This window comes from Dromaius novaehollandiae, chromosome 16, assembly GCF_036370855.1.
Source record: "Dromaius novaehollandiae isolate bDroNov1 chromosome 16, bDroNov1.hap1, whole genome shotgun sequence".
Classification (NCBI taxonomy): domain Eukaryota; kingdom Metazoa; phylum Chordata; class Aves; order Casuariiformes; family Dromaiidae; genus Dromaius; species Dromaius novaehollandiae.
In genome coordinates, this window is record NC_088113.1 from 2,829,716 (window position 1) to 2,849,654 (window position 19,939).

General features: G+C 54.1%; 1 protein-coding gene and 1 long non-coding RNA gene across 3 annotated transcripts in view; one reads left to right on the plus strand and one right to left on the minus strand.

Moving 5' to 3' along the window:
* CBFA2T2 (CBFA2/RUNX1 partner transcriptional co-repressor 2) overlaps nucleotides 1–140 on the minus strand; it is a 70,734-nt gene extending 70,594 nt beyond the window's left edge. For both annotated transcript variants that reach the window (XM_064521288.1, XM_064521287.1), the window contains exon 1: nucleotides 39–140. In XM_064521288.1, coding sequence (XP_064377358.1) covers nucleotides 39–66 — 28 coding nt within the window. In that variant the 5' untranslated portion in view covers nucleotides 67–140. The remainder of the gene's footprint in view (nucleotides 1–38) is intronic.
* Nucleotides 141–251: 111 nt separating this feature from the next.
* On the plus strand, nucleotides 252–19,915 carry LOC112992477 (uncharacterized). Its single transcript, XR_003261539.2, has 2 exons — nucleotides 252–631; nucleotides 14,052–19,915. It is a non-coding gene; the product is annotated as an uncharacterized LOC112992477 (long non-coding RNA).
* Nucleotides 19,916–19,939: the final 24 nt, after the last annotated feature.

The following is a 19,939-nucleotide window of genomic DNA, read 5'->3' on the forward strand; positions in this document are numbered from 1 at the left end:
CCGCGGCTCCCCCGCGCCTCCCGCGCCGCGGCTCTCACACGGGCAGGCTCCGGGGATCCCCACCATGGCCCGGCTGCTCCGCGGCGGCGGGACGCCACGCCACGGCCCGCGCCCGCCCCGCCCCGCCCCGCCCGCCGTGACGCGCCGGGGGCGCGGCCTGGCCTGGCCCCGCCCCGCCCCGACCGGCGGCGCGCGGGCCGCGGGGGCGCTGCGCGGGGCGGGGCGGGGCTGCACGGGGCGGGGCCGGAGCGCGCCACCGCCCCCGGCCGGGACCCGCCTCCGCGCGGCGCCGCCTGCTGCCCGCCCGCCTCGCCCGGCTCCTGGCCCGGCCCCCCCGGCCCCGGGCCTGGGCCCTCGGTGGCCGCTTCTGCGCGGCGCCCACCGCGCTGCCAGAGGCTCCCCCGCCGCTCGCCGTCGTCCGGGCGCGCGTCGCTCTTTCCCGCGCCTTTCCCGGGGCCCGCGCGCGGTTCCTGCCGCCCCGGGACGGCGGTGCCTCCGCGAGGACCGCGCAGATGGGGCAAGTCTGCAGGGCCGAGGCGAGGTCGGTTTGCCGGCAGCGTGGAAGGGAGAGCAGCTGGGGAGAGGAAGGAGGGGCTGAAGGCTGTGGTGCGATCGCGCGTTCCCTCGGCAGGTATGTGCATAGCTTAACGGCCCAGACAGTTTTACGCATGATTATTTCTGCTTCTTAGGTTGTAAGAGCTGTTGGGAGAAGGAGAAACTTCAACACGAGGGTCTTGTCAGAGCAGGCGCAGGGTTGGGGCACAGGCACAAATGGGTGGGAAAGCAGGTCATGGAGGTGGAGCAGGTTGCTGGGAGCTTCTTGTACATCCCTTCCCATCTGGGGGCATCGCACTGAAACCAGCTTCCCATTAGGAGTCGGTTTAGAAGACTAGAACAACAAATCCATCAATCCCTTGACTCTCTTTCCTCGAAAAAGTATTGACACCAAAATATCATGTATCACATCTCATCCCAGATACTCCATTCAAGTAAAAATTAGGAAAGGTTTAATACTAGTGTGGTTGAAATTTTGGTGAAGGATTAATTTTAAATTTTCTTCCAACTTTGATATATGGATTCTTTAAAATGGTCTTGCTTTGGCTCTCCAAAGCTGTCCTGCCCTCGTGGCTGCACAGCAGGCTCCTCGTGTCTCCAGGGAGGCCTGCCAGGTAACGTGAAGGTACGCAATGAGCAGCTTTACAGTACCAGAGGCCCCACCCTGAGTGGGGCACAAACACATGAAGGATCTTGCAGCCATTTCGGCACGGCTGGAGAGAGCCCAGCTGATGAACGGGGGAGCACATGTGGTTGGAGTAGCCCGAGAGTAAAGGGAGAAATTAGGAGAGGGGCTGACCAGCCCATCTGCTGCAGAATGGTTGGATGTGTCGTAGCAAGCAGCCGAATGTATTTGGCAGGCAGCGTTCATCTCGGCTTTGCTGCCTATGCCAGCCGCAGCCAGATGCTGGGGGCGGGAGGGAGTGGAGAATGCAGGATTGCTCTGTGCCCTGCAACCATGTGCGGCAGTTTCTCCATCAAGTAGGTTAGGTGGCCACATTGCCTAGAGGAGTGGCAGATGTTGTCCTTTCTCTGCACCACTGCTCAGATCCTTGAGATCACACTCGAAGAGCTCCATGCCAGTCTCAGGGCAACAGGGTAAAGAACAGGGCTCTTAGCCACAGATAGCTCCACAGTCCTCATTTGGTGGAAGAGGAGGACCTGAAGAGCTCTGTTACAAGCCATCATGAATAATTTTGACTTTATGTACCAGAAGCTCTAGGTACCAGAAGCTCTTCCATGAGCCTACCTGGTCTCCCAGCACTTTTTCCTGTCCACAGATGGATCAGGGAGTCTGGTCATGTGAAAACTCTGGCCCAAGTCAGAACTGAGATGCGAGTGGTTCAACTCTGGCGTAGCCCAGTGCTTGAGTGCCGCTTACCTCCAGCCCATACCTCAAAGCCTGGTGATGCCAGAGTTTGCGATCATGAGAACTTCACTAAGTGTCTGGAAGTTCTCCTTGTCCCCAGATGTGCCTGGGGTTTGCGAAGGCTGAGAGTACAACACCAGCCTCATGCTGACATCTGCTTGGCATCTGAAAGCCAGGCATGGCCCTGCTCATATCCTGCAGGGATTTGGAGCAGTAAAGTACACATATTGTCCTGAAACCAGGGAAGAGGACCCAATCTCCTGTCTTGGGTAAATGCCACAGCCACCAGTTGGCAAGTCGTGCTGGTACCAATGGGCCTGTGGCTCTTGACTCCCTCTCAGTCGAGAGGTTCAGCCTTGGCAGAGCTTATAACCGGGAGTGCTCTTGGGGTGGAGTAGGAGATGTAAACTGACTGCCCCAGGGCACCATCCAGCCCTGAAGCCACTGCCTTGGTAAGTCAGTGAAAGCTGTGTGAGCCCTACTCAGCTCTTGGAAAGAAAGGACAGGAGCATTGACCTGCTGACTCCCAGTAGGACCGTGCTGCCAACAGACTGGGTTTAAAGCTTCCTGCCCTGGTTGGTGCTGGGCAGCAGCCTGGTAAAAGCGCAGCTCTGGGTGTGTTCCCGCACGGCCTGTGAGCTGCCATGCATGGCAATTTGGCAGCTGTTAGCTCTGCCCACCCAGGAAGCCAAGGTCTGGTTTTGAGCCTGGATTTCATTTTGCTGGCCAAGAACAGCCATCTCTTGAGCTCAGAAGTCCTTTGATGGAGCAGATCCAAATTTGTGCTGGAACAACAGGTGTGGTCGTCTAGTCACGTTGTCCGCAATTTAACTTTGTGGTTTTGCCTCCTCTTCTTGAGAGGTACCAGTGCTTAATTGGAGCAGCCCATCCATCAGAGCCTGCATCCCCCGCGTGGCTCTTATCTCTTGCCAGGTTGTCTGCAGCTTGGCTCTGGCCGCTGTGTTTACAACTGTTTTAATTTCAGTGTCATCTACAGCCTCGCTGTGGCCAAATTTATGCTAGTGAGGCAGAAAGAGATGTTGTGCAGGGTGCTGATAAGGGCTTCATTTTTTAATTTAGCTAGTCTTGAAACACTGAAAACCCTAGAAGAGTGGCAGGCCTGGCTCCCCCTCCATGGGGAAGCGTTGCTGCCTCGGCACTCGCAGATGCTTCACCAACGTGACAGAAGCAGCTCCACCAGCCACCTGGAAGGGCTCCATGGCTGCAGCCGGAGATCTCCCCGAGGCTCCCTGAAGAGCTCGCTCAGCTCTGGAGCCCTCCATATGCCAGAGCACTCAAACAGGAGATGAGAACAGCTGTGCTGACAGTTTTATGCCGTTGCTGCCCTGCTCTGTGTCCCGTCCCTCCTGCTTTCCTCTGCTGGGCAGCGTGACCTTGCGGGTGGTGCCCTAGTTTAGAGGTGGAGCTGGTCAGAACAGGGAGGAGGAGAGGAGGGCTGGGAAGGTGCAGCCAACCGCTGCAATGCACTCCATTTGCCCTGGGGGAAAGTTTTGAAGGAGAAGCTAGCAGTGGGGCGAACTGTCTTGTCTGGGGCTGAGGTCTCAGCTGGGTTCCTGAAACATCCCTGGAATAGCTGACAGCAGTAACAAGAGGCAGCTCTGGAAAGCACCACAAAGTTCCCCCCAAAATATTCAGAAATCTCAGTATTTCCATTGTCTCTTCTCCCCAGTAACCAGGGACCCTTTCAAAAGGGTCTTAGATGTCTTGGAGAACATGTTTTCACTTTCCTTTCTGTGAAACAGCTCTAGTGTTGCCCAAGATAAAGCCACGGTGTGCAAGGGCCAACTCCGCTAATGTGTCTGTGTTGCTCTCGTGTTTCTAAAGATGAAACAGCTGCAAAAGGAAACCCCAAAAAGGAAAGGGTTATGCTCAATAACACTCATACCACCAACGCAGTATCGCAGTAGGATACCTAGAGGGCCCACTCTTGCAGACCTCAAGGCCAGTGAAAGATGTAGGAGCTTAGGACTGCAGCTTTGGGGACATTCCTGTAGTTTGTGCAACTGCCTCACAGAAACAAGCTAATGTTGTAAACGTGCTCATCTCGCTGCTCTTCCAGCAAGCGTGTTTTACACTGACAGCGAGCGAGGAGCATGCCTGCTTCCTGCTGGGTCGTACGGCAGGGCATGGAGAGGGTGCAGGGCACCTGCAAGCTGAGCCGGGCCAGTCCCTTCTCCTGCGCTGCTGTCAGCAGTGACCACAGAGGGCTTCCCGCTCCCATGCACAGCCTCTGGCCCCTCGCGCTGAGCCTAACGCTGGGCTCCAGCGTACGCGTGAGACAGGCCGCCTCTGCTTCCCGGGCTCCCACACTTCCATACGATGCTCCATGTTTGTGGGTTTGGTCTGGGAGGTCGGCAGTGTTCCTGGGTTGGTGGTGTTGGCATCTCACCTGCTTTCTCCGCGGCCTTTCTGGGAGGGTGCTCCCCACGGTGCCCGGAGAAGGCAGGGCCATACGTGCCGCTTTAGGCTGGGTCGTCCCCTGCGCCTCTGGGTTTCCTCTCCATCTCTGGAGAGCAATTGCCCACCTGAATAACCATCTCCCCTTGCCACTTAGGGTGAGGATTATAAACCCGTATAATGAGCTGAGTGTGTCTCATGGTCTCTGGAGCAGAGGAAAGTTTGGAAAACATGAACAACCATCAAAAGTAGGGGTCAACTGCAATTTTAGCTCTGCTGATGCACAGAGCAGTTTTTATTTGCTCTAAGAGGAAAAAAACGATAAATCTACAGCCTTTGTGGCTATAGATTTATGTTCTGTGTCCAACAGAGCAGCACCTGTTCGCTTAGCTGATGTTTCTATATGTCCTTGAAGGAGGCTTGTAAATTAGAGAGGAAGATCTATAAGCACATGGACTTTATTTGGAGCCCTTTTCTTTTTATCATTTAGAAGTGATGTATTTAGAACAGGAGCTATAAGACTTCTCAGCCCAATGCAGTGTGTGCGTGCGCATCCTGGAGAGGTAGATACATATGTATAAATATATATCACACCTGACTGAGGATCCACATTTTTGCAAACAGCATTTTTAGGACTATACACAGCCACTATACATGTTATACACCTATGGTCAAAAAAACCTTTAAAGTAATCAGACTGCAAAATAAGCATTTCACAAGTCAGGAAATACCCTCAACATCTTTAATTGTGCTGTCACATTTAATTGTATATCGGACAAGTAGTCATGTCATAGACTCTCTTTTCCCATGGGATCCTTCTCTATTTGGGGCGCCGGGGAGCAGTGCTTGCTGTATGAGCAGCTACCTGGCGTTGTGTTTCCTCTTGTTCCCTGGCATCCCATGCTAACTGAGCTGTGCGCTGACGGCCGAATTTTTGATTTTTTGGTGTCCCGTCGCATCCTCATCCGCACCTGAGCAGTGCGGGAGTGCTCAGGAGGGGGTTTTGTGAGGTGCAGGGTCAGACACCCATGCTCTCAAGGGGCTGCTGCTGCTGCCCACCGTTGGCATTTCTGGGAAGCAAACGCCAGATCTCGCGGTGGGTAGCCGGAAGGTGGAGGACACAAGGTGGGTCACCCTGCGGGAAAGGTTCGTTCTCGGTGACTCCCGCAGAAGCTGAGGCAGGGCCAGTTCCCAGGTAGCACCGCGGTGCCAGAACTGCAAAGTAGCCATCTGGGTTTGGTCCCTTGTTTCACTCACTGGGCTCCTGCCAGCTTCTGCTGCCTGCTTTCTTTGCTAAGAACTGGTTTTCAAAACAAGGGAAAATAAAAGTTTAGTACAAAAACAGTAACACGGGAGAGAAGTAAGTTGAAGGAGAGAGAGACAGTTGGTGTCAGAAGGGAAAGTTTTGAGCTTGATGGAATTTCCCCAGCTTAGTTGTGGTGTCTCATTATCAGCGTTTCACGTCAGAGGAACTGCCACAAGATGTGAAAGCGTGCGAGGGAAACGAATCCTTGCCCAAGGTGGCAGACGTGCCCGGTTGGAGGAGGATGGGGAGATCACAGCAAGAACCACTCGAGGAGAGGAGGAGGAGGATGAAATGTGGTAGTACAATGTGCACAGTCACACACTCTGGGAACAGTACCATCAGCTCTGACGTGGTGACAGCAGAGGACCAAAGGCCACTGTGCCCTTCCAGTTCTGGGTGCTCCCGGCCTTGCGTCCTCCCCCCGGGTCTTGCCCCCTTGCACACCTTAGCGGAGACCCATCGCTCAGTCAACCTGCAGCTGTCCCCAACCCTGCCACGATGCTCAGGCACCGCATCAGCCCCAGCTGCAGCGCAGCAGCTTCTCTGTGCGGCAAGCGCAAGTTTGGCAACAGGTTTGAGGTTGTGCAAAACCCCCTGAAACTGAAACGAGCTCAAAACTGCCTGCACACAGAAATGCCTGTCTAGGTTCTCGGTGCAGGTGGGAGGCAGAGTGCACAGCAAATACCGAGCACAAACAGGCAATAATTCTGTGATAAAATTCTTCCAGAATGGAAATCTGGGGACATATTTATAACACAGGTCTCTTTCTTCAAATATGAATATTTGAACCTGGAAGTGTCCAGCCCAGTTTGTAAATCATAATCCTGTCCCTGAAACCATCTCAGATGTCCCTTGTTTGCATATTCAAGCTGATGGGTGCCTGCTGCAGCCATAAAGTTGGTGAAACTGTCTTTAATATTGTATTTGTTTTCCAAAGGCCATCTGGCTGCATTTCTTCATTGTTTGAGAAACTAGTGACATTGGCAAATGCTGCATTACCAGAAAAATACCCGGTGCTAGGAGAGTAAACAACTGGAGAGGCAGAAAAGAGACATGTGAGCAGTCCACTGCCAGGGCCGAGTGTCAGCGATGTGCGTCTATCTCCTGATGAGATCTTTTAGCTCTTCCCTGAGATGAGTGATTTCTTTGCAGCCCTTCTGGACCTCAGGAGGAAGCAAGCAAGTCCTATTCCCTGTCATCTGCTGTTCCAGATCACCAAAGAGCGGAGCAACGGCGAGCAGCAGGGAGCAGCCAAGGGCTCGCTGCCCTGGGAGCAGCGCTGGCTGAGCCTGGCTCTTCTGCAGCGGAGGGTTTCAGTTCTGGGTTTCCCACCTGGTGCATGTAAAACACAACAGCCCCCACCGCGACGGCTTTCTGCCAGGAAGCGCAGGCTTGCTCGCTGGGTGCAGTGTGAGGGAACTCAGTGCCAGGCAGGATCAGGCCAAGGTGGTGCAAAGTCAACAAGTTAAAGGCAAGTCGTCAGGCCCTGCCTTCGGTCTGATAGACAGAGCTGAGGAAGGCCCAGGCCTTGCACTGCTTTGGGGATGTCATACAACAATGTTGCTTGCTTCGCCGTGCGGCTTTGGTTGTGGTGCTGGGCCTCTTGGTTCAGCTTGCCATGAGCCATTCGGTCTGCTCTTCTTCCTTTTCATGCAAGAGAGCTGTGTTCACGGAGATACCAGGAGCAAACTCGGAGCAGAGGCACGAGATAAAGGCAAGCTGAGTGCTGGGTGATGAATGTGGCCGCCAGGAGGAAATCTCCTTTGTGATCAGTGCCAAACCACAGCTCCTTTCTTGAGTCCACATTTGAGACGGGGCAATCCCAGCTGGGTCCTGAGTCTCCCCTTTGCACTGCCATGTCTGATGAAAATCCTACTGCTCCCAAACCCGTCTCCCCTCCGTTAAACGGCACCATCTGCCGGGGTCTGGCTGGCTGTGTTGGTCTCTCTTGGGGAGCATCTTGCTTGCGGTTTCTGCTGCGTTCTTTGGGGGCAAGCACGCGAGCCCAGCCTGATTTTAGGAGCAGCTCTGCACTCTCGCACCGTGCCTGGGGAGCCTGTCACTTCCCGAGTGGTGATCACCCCTTGCTCTGAGGCATGCAAATGGGTCAACATTGCCATTTTTGCATCTCAGCAAGCATTTAGGCTTGAGTTTCTTGTCCAGAAACTTGGCTTTGAACCAGTTCAAGGAGGCAGGGGAAGGGGGGCAGTCTGTGTTTTTTTCTGGCGGTCAGGTTTGGGTGTCCCTGGGAGGCAGGAGGACTTGCTGCCCACCTCGACCCCCGGTGCAGAAACCCATGCTGAGGCTCGGAGGCTGGTGCCATGTGAAGGTGATGCTGTGGGTTGTGCATGGGCTGGCGAGTCCCTCTGCCAGCGGGACATGGGACTAGCGGTGCGGGGCCTAGCTGGCAGCAAGGTGCATATCTGGGCCAGCTGCAGATCTGCAGCCACAGGAACAGTCCAGTTGTTAACTGCGCAGCTTCGGACTCTCAAACCACCCCCTTTTTTATTTCAAAGTAGCACTAAACTGCCTCCATGCCTAGCCTTGCGGGCTGCCTGCCATCTGGCACAAGCAGAACCGAGCAGAGTTAAATAGATGTTAAATACACACTAATACCATGTGACAAGTAGCAAAAGGCAATGACTTCAAGCTCTGAGAGTCTGGATATGTAAACAGCATCCTGAAATTAATATTTACTTTTAAAGCAAACAGATATTTGGGGCGTTTCATAGTCTTTCTGCCTAGCAGATGCCAAGAACAACAGCTTGGTACTTCAGGGAATTGGCTCGACAGCTCAGGGGACAGTGAACTCCCCACCAGCCCCCAGACTGAGAGGTCACAGCCGGTCCCTCTCTTTTCAAGCAGACAAATTCGCACCAGCACCAGATTAACCCTCGCTCCGGGGCTGCAGCCTCTAAGGAGGAGGGGGAAGCACCGGTCCCAGCCACTGCGCGATGGTTCAAACGGCAGATGGGCCCGAAGCTGGAGGGGTCGGAGCCGCTCGAAGGAAACCCCCATCCGCGGAGGCCTGGCGCTGGGAAGGGGGCAGCAGGGCTCCCCGGGCCGGGAGCTGCCGCTCGAGCAGAGGCCGTGCTCCCTCTCCGGCCGTGCCCTCGGCCGCCTGGACGGCACGGGGCAAGTCGCCCGATTCCTCTCCTGTCGGGAGCGCTGCGGCAGGGTGTTTGCAGGTCCCCGCCGAAGCCCCGGCACGCTTAGGCAACTGAGCCCCAATAACTGAGTCTCCAAGCAAATGGAGGCAGGTGGGAGCCCTGCTTCTCCTCAGTTTTAATAGGGTGTTTTCTGCAGATGTCGGAAGTGGAAGGAGCTTTTAGGGGTGTCTCACGGCTCACAAATCCTGCCATCGCCCCGTGCTTGCCTTTATCCCATACCTCTGCTCCTCCTCAGCTTCATCCCTGACACAGCGCTTTCCGTGGTCCTCTTCCTCCGGGTGGGCGATGGGCTGCCGCCCGGCCCAAAAGACTTGGAGCTCCTTCTCCACCACCTCCCGGGGCTGCAGAGCCGCTTCCCCGTCCTGGTCACTCAGCTGCCACCGAGTTCAGGGATCCGCTGAGTCTCTGCTAGGTTCTTCTCTGGGAGGGGTTTCCTCACCCTCCGCTCGTTTCTCTCCCCAGCGGTCCCTTCCCGCCCCGTCCCCAACCCGGAGGCCGCGCTGCTGGAGCCGCAGTGCCCGACCACACCAAGCGCTGTGGGTAAGCGGCGATTTCCAGCTCTCCGCTGCGGCTTCTCAGCGTGTTTTTCATCCTCCCCTAGAAGGATGCCGAAGGAGCTGCGGCCGGGGCCGCTGGCAGGGCCCAGGGTGCCGGGACGCAGCGATCCCGTGATTAACACCGGCGTGCGGAGGCCGTTACCTGCCGGGCACGGCAGAGCAAACCTGTTAACCCCGGTGGCGCGTGGGCAGGAGAGACGCTGGCAAGGCTGGAAGCCGGCCCCATCCGCAGCCGCAGGGCGCGCGGGGCTCTGCTGCCCTGGGAAATGAGGAAACTGGTTGCTGCAGGGAGGCGGGAAAAGCCTGATTTAGTCGAACAGGTTCAAAGCCCCGTGCAAGTCCCTTCACGCAAGAGCGAAGCCCGGATAAGCCCGCTGCTGGCTGCCGTGAGCACGCTGTTGCTGCAGCCGGTGCCATCCCTCCGGCGAGGAGGCAGCCGGCGGTGAGGACCTGGCCCTGGGGGAGCCCCAGGGGAAGCCGGGGCTCTCTCCTGCCCTCAGGTCGGACACCCTTTCTCCTCCCATGCGCCGCGTCCCCGCAGGAAGGGGACTGCTGGCGCAGGGGGCCGCGCGGGACACCGTTGGCCAGGAGCGAGCGCAGACGGGGCCACGGCCCCCGGGCAATGCCGCGTGCGATGGCAAGCGGCGCGGGGCCGCAGCCTCCCCGCAGGGCAGCTGCCTCTTGGCTGTCCCGCGGCAGCTGGCACCTCCGCTGCCCAGCACTTACATTCCCACGGGAATTATTCCCAGCCGCGACGGCCCCGGGACTCGCCGCGGGGCCCTGCTCCCCTGGCCTGGCAGCAGGCACTGCCTCCAGCTGCCCACCCCGGCTCGTCCCCTCGGGTTCGGACCGGCCCCATCGGCCCAAAAGACCTGAGAGGCGAGGGTGGCCCGCGTTTCCCAGGCAGCCAGGCAGAGTATCCTAATTTATGTTGAAAACCTCTCTCTCTCTAAAAATAAACCTCTCTTCATTTAAAATGCTGACAATATACATTGAGGCCTGCAGTTCCCGTAAATGATTATGAATGATTTAAAGTGGGATGGCAAGTAGTAGACAACGCATATCTGACGCCAGAATCCTAAAGAAAGTCGAACAGGGAAGCCACTGCTAATTCCAGGGACTGGAGCAGGAGGATGTGAGAAAGGAGCTTTTGACAGCGGCGGCCTCTTTGGGAAGGGCTGTGGGGATGTTTCCGTACTTGAGCTCCTTCAGTCAGTTCACTTCAGTGATGGGGTGGTCCAAAGCAGGGAAAGCGCTTGAGAAAAGAGGGGAGTTTTCCTGCTGAGCTTTGTGAATTCAGGGAAAAGCGGGGAGGAAGAGCTCTGTTAGCTGGGAAGTCCTCAGGTACACGGGGCTTGGGAAGCAACAGCCCAGTTCGGTAGCCAGAGCTCGTACTTCTCCTCGCTTAACTTGCTTAAGCGCAGGAGACGTTTCCAGAAACGTGCTCGTTTCCGAGGTCTGCAGCGCGTCCAGCGCTCCCTGACTGATGCAAAACAATTTGTTAGGAGGTTCAGTCCGCTGTAACTGAATGCCAATTGCCATCCAAAAAGCGCTGGATATAAATAGTGAGTGAAAACACAAACCTCTGCTATTAAAATGGAAGGGGTTACTTAGGTTTTATATAAAAGTCTAGAAATTAAGGCTCTGAATAAACAAATGCAGGTAAATAACTCTCCACATTTATCTGCGCGTCCTCCAAATTGGGAAAAAGAAATGTCTGATTTGCGGGGAAGAGCCCTGCTCCATTGCAAACGGGCTTGTTTTCCGGGCTGACAGGAGGAATCAGCCTGTCTTTGGCATGATAGCTAACGAATATAGCTGCGAAGCAAGACGAAGGGGGATGATTTCAATGAAGTTTTCCTGCCTGCTGATTTCAGCCGCTGACTTAAGTCGCTCTACCCTGCCCCACTGCCAGCCTAACAAAGGGTTTTGTCTGAGGATTTTTATACCCTGGGGTTTCTCTGAATATTTCTTATCTGAGTAAAGCCAGATAGCAGCAGTCGTGTTATCTGGAGTGAACTGGGTAAATAACCCGACGACTTGAGGGGGTTTCAGCTGCGAGCCGAGCGCGCTGGGCAGTGGGGTGCCCAGGCACCGGGCAGCCGCGGGGGCCTCAGTGTCCCATGCAGTGCTGCAGAGGTGGAAATACCTGCCAGGCACCCCATCCCCATCATGACGGCGTCAGGCCTTGGGTGCCCTCACTCCCGGGGGTGCCTGCAGACCCCTGAATCTCCTCCGGCCTGCCCGACCCCCGAGCACCTGTGCAGCGCTGGGCATTTCACCTAGCCTGGCCTGGCACCCACCGCTTTCCTACGAAGCTCTCCCAGACGTTGTCCGGCTAATCCTGCTCCTCCGCAGCTTCAACGCTGTCAGCTTGCAGCCTCGCGGCCCTCCTGCTGCCCGCCGGCGCCAGCCCTGTGCAGTCGGTGCGTCGGGGTGGGGGGTTGACCCAGTTTGGCTATAGCTTTTTTTTTTTTTTTTTTGGAAAACTGAGCTCAGTCCTTGGGAAAAAAAAATCCATGAGCCATAAGGAGTTAAAAACAGGCATAACATCTAACGAGGACGCCTTAGCTCAGCCATGCTCATGTCCTCAGGCTGTAATTCCTCAAATGAATTAAGCTGGCATATGCCCGTAGCACCAGTCCCCTGCCCTCCGCCGGTCCCCTGCCCTCCCCATGCCCATGTCGGCCTGTGCCTGCCCCCTTCGCTGGCCCGACCTGAAGGCGGAGAGCCGCAGCAGGGCATCGCTCAGGCTGGGAATCACCTGCCGAAAGCCCTCAGGCAGCAACCCGAACCCCTGCCCCCGGCAGGGCGAGGGGGGCCCCAGGGGCGGCTTCTGCTCGGGCACAGGGAAAATTGCAGCTGGGAGATGCTGTTTGCCAACGTGGTGAAATTTCATTTGGGAAAAGGCAAGGGAACAAGCGTATGACATTTTCCTTCCAAACTGAAGCTTCATTTTCTAGTGTAAGCTACAGAACTGAAAAGCAACGGAAATTGAAATAATGAATTTCAGTGTTATCAACTTTTAAAAAAATCTATTAAACAGCAAATTTGGAAATGTCATGATTTTTCCGGCTGCTCAGCACAAAATCCAATCTGGAAGTACCAGCATCCGAACCCCCACCAGCTCAGCAAGCCTGGACGACTCACTGAGGCGTCACCATCCGCATCCCCTCCAGCAGGAGAATTAAATTTCCCTGCTGTTGCCTCTCGGGGGGGGGGGGGGGCAGCTGCACCCCCTTTTGCTTGCCCCATGTAGCCAGAAGGGCAGACACCTTTTCCCCGTATGATCCCCTTTTGCTTTGGCCATCTGCCCCACGAAGTTGTCCTCAGAGAGGGACGTGGCACCTCTGAATGACATCTGAGACCCAGGTTTCTGCATCCTGCCAGAGCCCAACGTCCCAGCAGGGTTGGCCTTTTCCTGACCGCCCCGTCCGCAGGTGGACACCCCCTCGGACAGGGCTTGCTGCTCGCTCCCGAGCCGTGGCTGACGCCGCACACGGCCCGGTGCCCACCTTCAGCAGGGCAGCTCCAGCGGGGAGAGGTGGTGCTGCTCTGCAAAGACCATATCAGAAATGATTTCCTGACAAACAGTGCGGCTCATTGTCTGTTCTCATTTATAAACTGCTCCACACCAGCCATCTGATATCCATTATTACAATTACAAACAACCCACAGTAACTCTCCAGCTGGTCAGCTCCATCCTAACAGCACTGCAGCCATTCAAGGATGCCATATGGTACCAGAGTTTCCAAAGCAGCATTGTCAATCAGCCTTATTAATTTCTGAGTTCATTTCTTTTCCTTTTAGGGATATATATATTTTTTTTATATAAGACAGAGACACTTCTCTGGCCTTAATTTGGAATATGCAGCTTGACAGAATAATTGAAACATCTAAATCTACAAGGCAGCTGGCAGGGAAAGGAAGAGCCTGAACTCCAGAGAGCAGCCCCCAGAGTAATGGTGCTCATGCAAGACCTCCAAGTGTCTCTTACCATATATATACCACAGTGCGTGCCACGAGAATATTAAAAACCCATTAGATCAAGAGTGCTGGACATGGCTGGCTTTTTTACTGCAGATGGAGAGTTGCTAATGGACATTTCCCTTCGATCTTTGAGTCTTCTTTGAGCTATATTTATTTTTTCCCAAACATTTTGGAGCCTCCGGGTGGTATTATCGGAGACAGTTGCAGACGCTGATAAGCCGCCCACTCTGTCCATGACGTGCTGGTACACAGGTCCATCCGACAGCGGGTGCGCGCCCACATGCCTGGTGCTGGGAGGTGCTGGGGAGGTGCTGCACGGCCAGGTCTGCACAGCTGCAAGGGACAAACCTTCCCGCTAGGGTGATTTACAGGCAGGGACGCTTCCATGGCCATCCTGGCCATGCAGGACCAGCACTGCCTGCCTGCGATGGGTAGTTGTCATGCTGTGGCTGCGGCAAGTGGTGACAGCCAGGCAAATGGCCCTTCCCGAGCGTCCAGCACAGGTGCCGAGCACCAGCAGTACTGGGCCCTGCAAACACACCAGGTTGTGGCAACCCGGCATTGCCTCTTCTGTGCAACAGCAGCTTGCTCTAGGAATTGCTGAGGTTTATTTTGCTTTGCTTCAGCATATGAAAGCAAAACCAACAATCACCACAGAGGGATTTTTGCTTCTTTCCCATATTCAGGGGGAATCGTGCAGAAACGTGAAACTGTTGTTGGAGAAGACGGTGGATCTGAATCTGACATGCGTATGGAGCAGGATGGAACTGGGCTTATACAGACACATTTCAAGGTAGAACTGCCTCTTGGGCTGCTGATGCCTTTGACAACATCCCCAAAGCAGCTGGAAGGAGGAACGAGCTGGGTTGCCAGCATCCACGTCGTGAAGGGAAAGGAAACAGTCTTCCTGCTCTGACTGTTCTCAGTGTTCTCAGTGGACACCAGGCTGTTTCTAATGCTGTGTATTATGCATATTGTGTCGGATTATGTAAAAGCTCTTTGTTAATCCTCCCAGTTGAGGGCAAAGGCCTCAGCCAGGCCAGATGAGTTTGGGAGGTGAATACGCAACTGCACAGATGGCAGCAACAGAGCTTTGGCCTCCGTGAGCGGGAGACCACGTCCCAGGCAGGAGGATGAGACCAGTAATGGGGGTTTAATGCTCTAGGTACGTGATGGCGATGTGGTAGGAGGGGTCGCAGCCATGCCCGGGTGCTGCTGGGGATCCCCAGCAGTGCTCGCGAGGGCAGGGACCACCTCGGGTTTGCTCCAGCAGCAGTGGGGCAACTGGCAGAGCATTCTCCCAGGCAAGGTGAACTCAATGAAATAAAGTCACTGCTCTAAGAAAAAGAAGGAGCAGGAGCAGCAGGGGAGGGAGAGCAGCTTTCAAAAAAAGCACCTTCCAGCAAAACAAGGAAGCAGAGGACTCCTTGGTGAACATCCTGGGGCAAAGGAAAGTTCAGGAAAGTGGGCAGTGGCTGCAAAAAGCAGCATCAAAGGGCCAATGGCAAATGCGGCTGATGCAGAGGGAGGCTTGGCAGCACAGAAGGAGATGGCGTTGGCTGTGTTGGGGCTCCCTGACAACCTGAGGAGCCTGGAGGGATTGCACAAAGCGAGGGAACAGGGTAAGCAGCAAAGTACTGAAGAGACCAGCACACCGGGTTCAGGGGGAATGACAGAGAAGAGGTGACACCAAATAAGCTGCTGCAAGCAAAGTGAACCGCATCATGTCCTCTGGGCATATGGGGAGGGAGAAACAGACACAAATACCATGAAGAAAGGAAGAGGAACACATAATATGTGCCCTGACGAAGGCTTGTGATCAGATTTTTCACACAATGTGATCAGACTTTTCACACAATGAATGATCCAAGGGAAAGAAGAGGTTAAATATACTTGGATAAACCAGGCGTGATAAATCACCCAGGCCTGGTGACATGCACTGGAGGGACAAGCGCTGCACCATCAGGTGCTAGCTTTGAGGAGGATGGGGTTTTCAGGAGTGGGAGAGACCTCAAAGGGCTGCAAAAGGCAAAGGTGGCACCAGGGAAAAGAGCTGGAGTTTCTGGGCCCCTCCACCTCTTTCTGGAGTCTGGAAATGTGATCTGCACCAGACCCCTAAGCCATAACTTGTAAGCACTACAGATCCCTCAGACAATGAAGAAAGAATCAGAAGAGACGTGTCAAGTGCAGAGCAAACCCAGCCATGCCCTTTGGTTCTTGGCCAAGCAGGGAGATTTGGAGGAGCGCTCATGCAGAACAACTGTCACAAGTTCAGTTCTGTTCAGTATTGTCTTTCAGGACCTAGATGATGGGCTGGAGAGCACAGGCATCCTGACAGTACTGAGCTGGGAAGAGTCAAAAGCCTTTGGGAGAACCATACTGTAATTTACTTTGCACTATGCTGCCTTGCCCGTGGAAGCGTGGATGGAGGTGTCTCACCACAGGCATCACAGTACAAATATGCCACAAGCCCTCTCTACATCCCCAACGGCTCGCTGCTGGACTTGTGCAAACATTGCATTGTCTCAGTGGGCAAACCCCAGCTCCAACACCATGGCTCGATCCTCCAAGTCGTCCTCTCTGCCGAGTGACATGAGGTATCACGTTGTTGCAGCCTAGGTTGCACTGACTGCTCACTTGGCCTGTGCTCAGCCCCATCACCAGGCCAGAGGAGCAGCCCGCCAGGTGCTCCCGATCCTTGGTCTTTGCTGGCCACGTTCTGCTTTGACAGCCGTTGGCAAACAGTTGCCTACCCTTACCCACGAGTGATGACCTTGGCTGGTCATCTCTTCCCACAGGTCCCACATGCTTGGGACATGGCTGGGTCCCAGTGCAGACCTGGCTATGCAGACAGAATGATGAACACAAATTGACTCTGGAACCACCTCTGAAATGAGAGACTACTGGTGTGGCTGATGTTTCTTTGGGGGTTTTTTTGCATATTTTGGAGGAGACAATCTCATATTCTGGTTCAAGAGAGAGCTTTTCAAGCCGCAAGAAGTCAACTCTGCACCTTTCTGGCCATGATATTGCCCTTCTGGCAGGCACATTCATGTTGCAGTTGCTTGTGTCCCACTCTGGGGTGTGTTAGGGTTGTTCTGAGATGACTCTGAGGGTTATGGTCCTTTCCTACCTGAATGGTTTCTCTTCCCTGGCCAGGCAGGCTTTCCCTCTGGAGAGCTCTGTGCAAGCCATTCCTTCCCAGCCTGCAAGTCCTGTAGTCTGTGACGACTTCAATGTGAAAGCCACCAGCCTCTCCTGGGCTCTCTTCACTCATAGTCTTTTCAGGTGGGGAATTTGCCATATTGTTTTTACGTTTTTGGAGTCAGGTCCTGGGCTTGGGGAACTCATCGAGGACCCCTACATGACACACTACAACCTCATCCAATTCCACAACATGCTTTTTTTTACCCCAGAGCAGTGGTAGCATCCATCTCTGGAGGCAAGTACTTGGAATATTTCAGCCATCTCAGGCAACATCTCCTCAACTATGGGTGTTTGCTAGCATGCCAGATACAGTTTCACTTGCCTGAACCCATGAAAAGTGCAGTTGATGGTGCTTCCACTTATGTAGTGTCCTTGGCTCAGGCTGGGAGCCCTTTTCACCCCATTATTTACTGCTTCCATTACTTTTTGTCTTATTCCAATGGACACGCTTTGAAGGGTACATTGCACTGGCTGAAATGTTTGATCTATTTCTGGGTATGGTATCAAAAGACCATTTTCTAAAGCTGTGTATTTGTACAATACCTAGCACACTGGGGCCCTGGTCTCTACCCGGGCCCTGTAGCTCTGGTCTGATGCACAAATAACATGCTAGTCAGGATGCTACAGGGCATGGTCTGCTCTCCAGATGATCTGGCTTGCATCTCCATTGATCTCACCAGGTTTGGTGCTGTATGGTTGCAACCTGGACTCACCTGCTGTAGCTGAACAGGGTAGTTGCAGTGAAATTGGGGTGGCAGCCTGAATCCCTCCTTGGCACCCTGCAGGCCACATATGCTTCCTCTTACCCGTCTGGTCCTCTTCTGTGTACAGATGAAGAAGCCTGAATAGCCCAGCTCAGCATGGACTCCCATCGTCTAGCTGATGTTTGATTTCCTGCTAGTTTGCTCCATGTGCTGCTAATCTCAGTTTAGCACAGATATTTTTGCTGGTTTGTGCTGCATTTGCAGCAGATCTGTGCAAAATCCCATCCTCTGAGCCCTTACTCCCTTCCCTCAGCTGGGGGGTTCCATCTGAAGTGGTCCATGTTTGGGGTTGAGTGAGTCCCCAGCTGCAATGGAGAGGACCCCACCGCCTCTCCCCACTCCACCGGTTTGGCCACAGCCTGCCACCACTCCTGCTTCCTTGGGCAAGCGTTGCCAGCGTGGGGTCCCCTGCTCTTTCTCAGCGGTGTCCACAGCACATAGGCAAAGCATGTCCTCTCACAGCATCTCTTTGCAGGGCTCGCAGACCTCCCTTCACATGTTGTTTATGACTTTTGCTTTGAGTTTCTGATTTTTCTTCGTAACATTTCAGTTGATTTTCCCTTGTCTTTTCCCCTCTGGCTCTTGGTGAATTATCTCATATCTTCTGCAGGAGGCTATTCACTTGCTTTGCATCTGTCTCTCTCTCTCTCTGGCAGTGGGAGCCTTCTGAGCCTTCACAGCTGAGCCCCTGCGTCCTTGTCTCTGCTAGTAATCTATCACAAATGAGTCCATCTTTCAAGATTTGATAGTGCCGTGAGTCAGCCATTTTGCACAGTTTGGCAACATGCAGCCCTATTGTTTCTCCAGATCCTTGATGACACTTGTTCAGAGGAGCCCTTTCATATGTGACATTTTTTGTGGGTGAGAAATATGTTGGGAGAGTTTCTCAGATTTCACTTGGGTCCTTCCGGTCTGCTGCTGCTCTTAATCCAGATGCTGCAGGAACATGTGGTGTCCTTTGATTGTCCCACAGCACAAAGCTGCTGCTCTTGTTTTTGTTTTCCTTTTCTGCAGCCCTGATGCAATTTTGCAGTTTTCCCACTGTGACCTAAAGAATGTCCAGTTGCTAAACACATCCTCTTTCATGTCTCTGCCCAGAGCCAAGGCTCTGGGATCTGGGCCATTTCTGCTGCTTTTGCTTGAGGTCCTCCTCCTTGCCCCTCCATTTTTTTGTGGGATTTTGATGTTTTCTCAGCATTCCTCAGTCATGATTTCACATACCTCCTGGAGCTGACTCACTGCTGACACCATCATCTTTGTGTATCAGAAGGAGAGCCAAGACAACATGACTTTCTGGTCTTATTCTTTCCTCTGCCTCCCCAGTTTCCTTTTTTCCTCCAGTGCTTCCTGAAAAGTGGAGTTCTCAGAGTGTCACTGCTTCCTCAGGGGTTGATTGTCTTGTTTCACAAACTGCTCAGACGTTTTGCTATCTGCTGCAGAACAAAAGGTTGCCATGAGATGAGATAAGGATGCTCTAGGACAGGAAGCAGGCACTGGCTCAGTTCAGCCTCAGCTCAACAGTCATTATTGCCCCAAGCAATTTGGGACCTGACTGCCCCTTTTTTGAAGCCTTCCTGATGAAATTTGGAAACCTTGACATTTCCCTCCTTGGTATTTGGGGATGAAGTGCTTGGACCAGCTCCCCTTGTACCAGGATGACTGTGTGCGTTGCCTGCCGTTTGCTGGGGCACCTTCAGAAAGTGCACGTGCAATACAGTGCACGACACAGAGGCTTAACTTGGAAAGCCAAATGCCCTGAGCTCTGTGTGAAAGCTGATTTGAGTGAGCGGCAAATTTCTGTGCACGCACGTACACATGCAGGGATGCACGTCTCTCTACAGCACGGCCTTGAGGGCTCTTACGGCCATGCTAGGACTCCCTCTCTGAACTGTGTACATGGCCATGATTGCATGGCCACGATCTCCTCCTTCCCTTGACCCTTTGTGCAAAAGGCTGGAGAGTCTGGCCCCTGGCTGCTGAACCGGAGCAGAGCCTTCGTTATCAAGTCTGGTCCAGATGGAAATAATCCACAAGCATGCGGCGATCTCAAATTCCTCTTGGCAGCAACGGTCCTGGGAGATGTGTCAGACTCAGACTTTTCAGCTCAGACAGCAGCTCCCTGCCCCATCCTGGTGGCCCTGCTCTGCTGGGGCACGCGGCACAGCCCCGATGCCCCTGCCGCTCATCGGTGGCAGCACCATGGGATGTGGGGCACGTGCAACCCTGTCCCTGCCTGGCCGAGTCCTGGGAATACCCCGCGAGTCTTGAGAAAACCATCTATCCTAGAGTTTTCAGCCTTTATACGTTGTCATTATACATCACAGGGTCCAGGTCAGTGAGTGAGCAAACCTCACGCTGCGCCAGCAAATGCGTCGTACATGCTGTCCTGCAGACATCTCTGCCCAGTGCTTTCATGGCACAAGAAATAAATCATGAAGGGAACCTTCCAAAAGCCTGTGTGATGCCACCTTTGTGATACAGTGTGGTGTGATTGTAGGAAACCTCACTGCTCAATTCCCGAAAGTATCCGCAATGTTTGAAAATGAGAATATTTTCTAGATAAAGAACTAGCAACTTAACCCAGGTGTAAGAACATAAGCAAT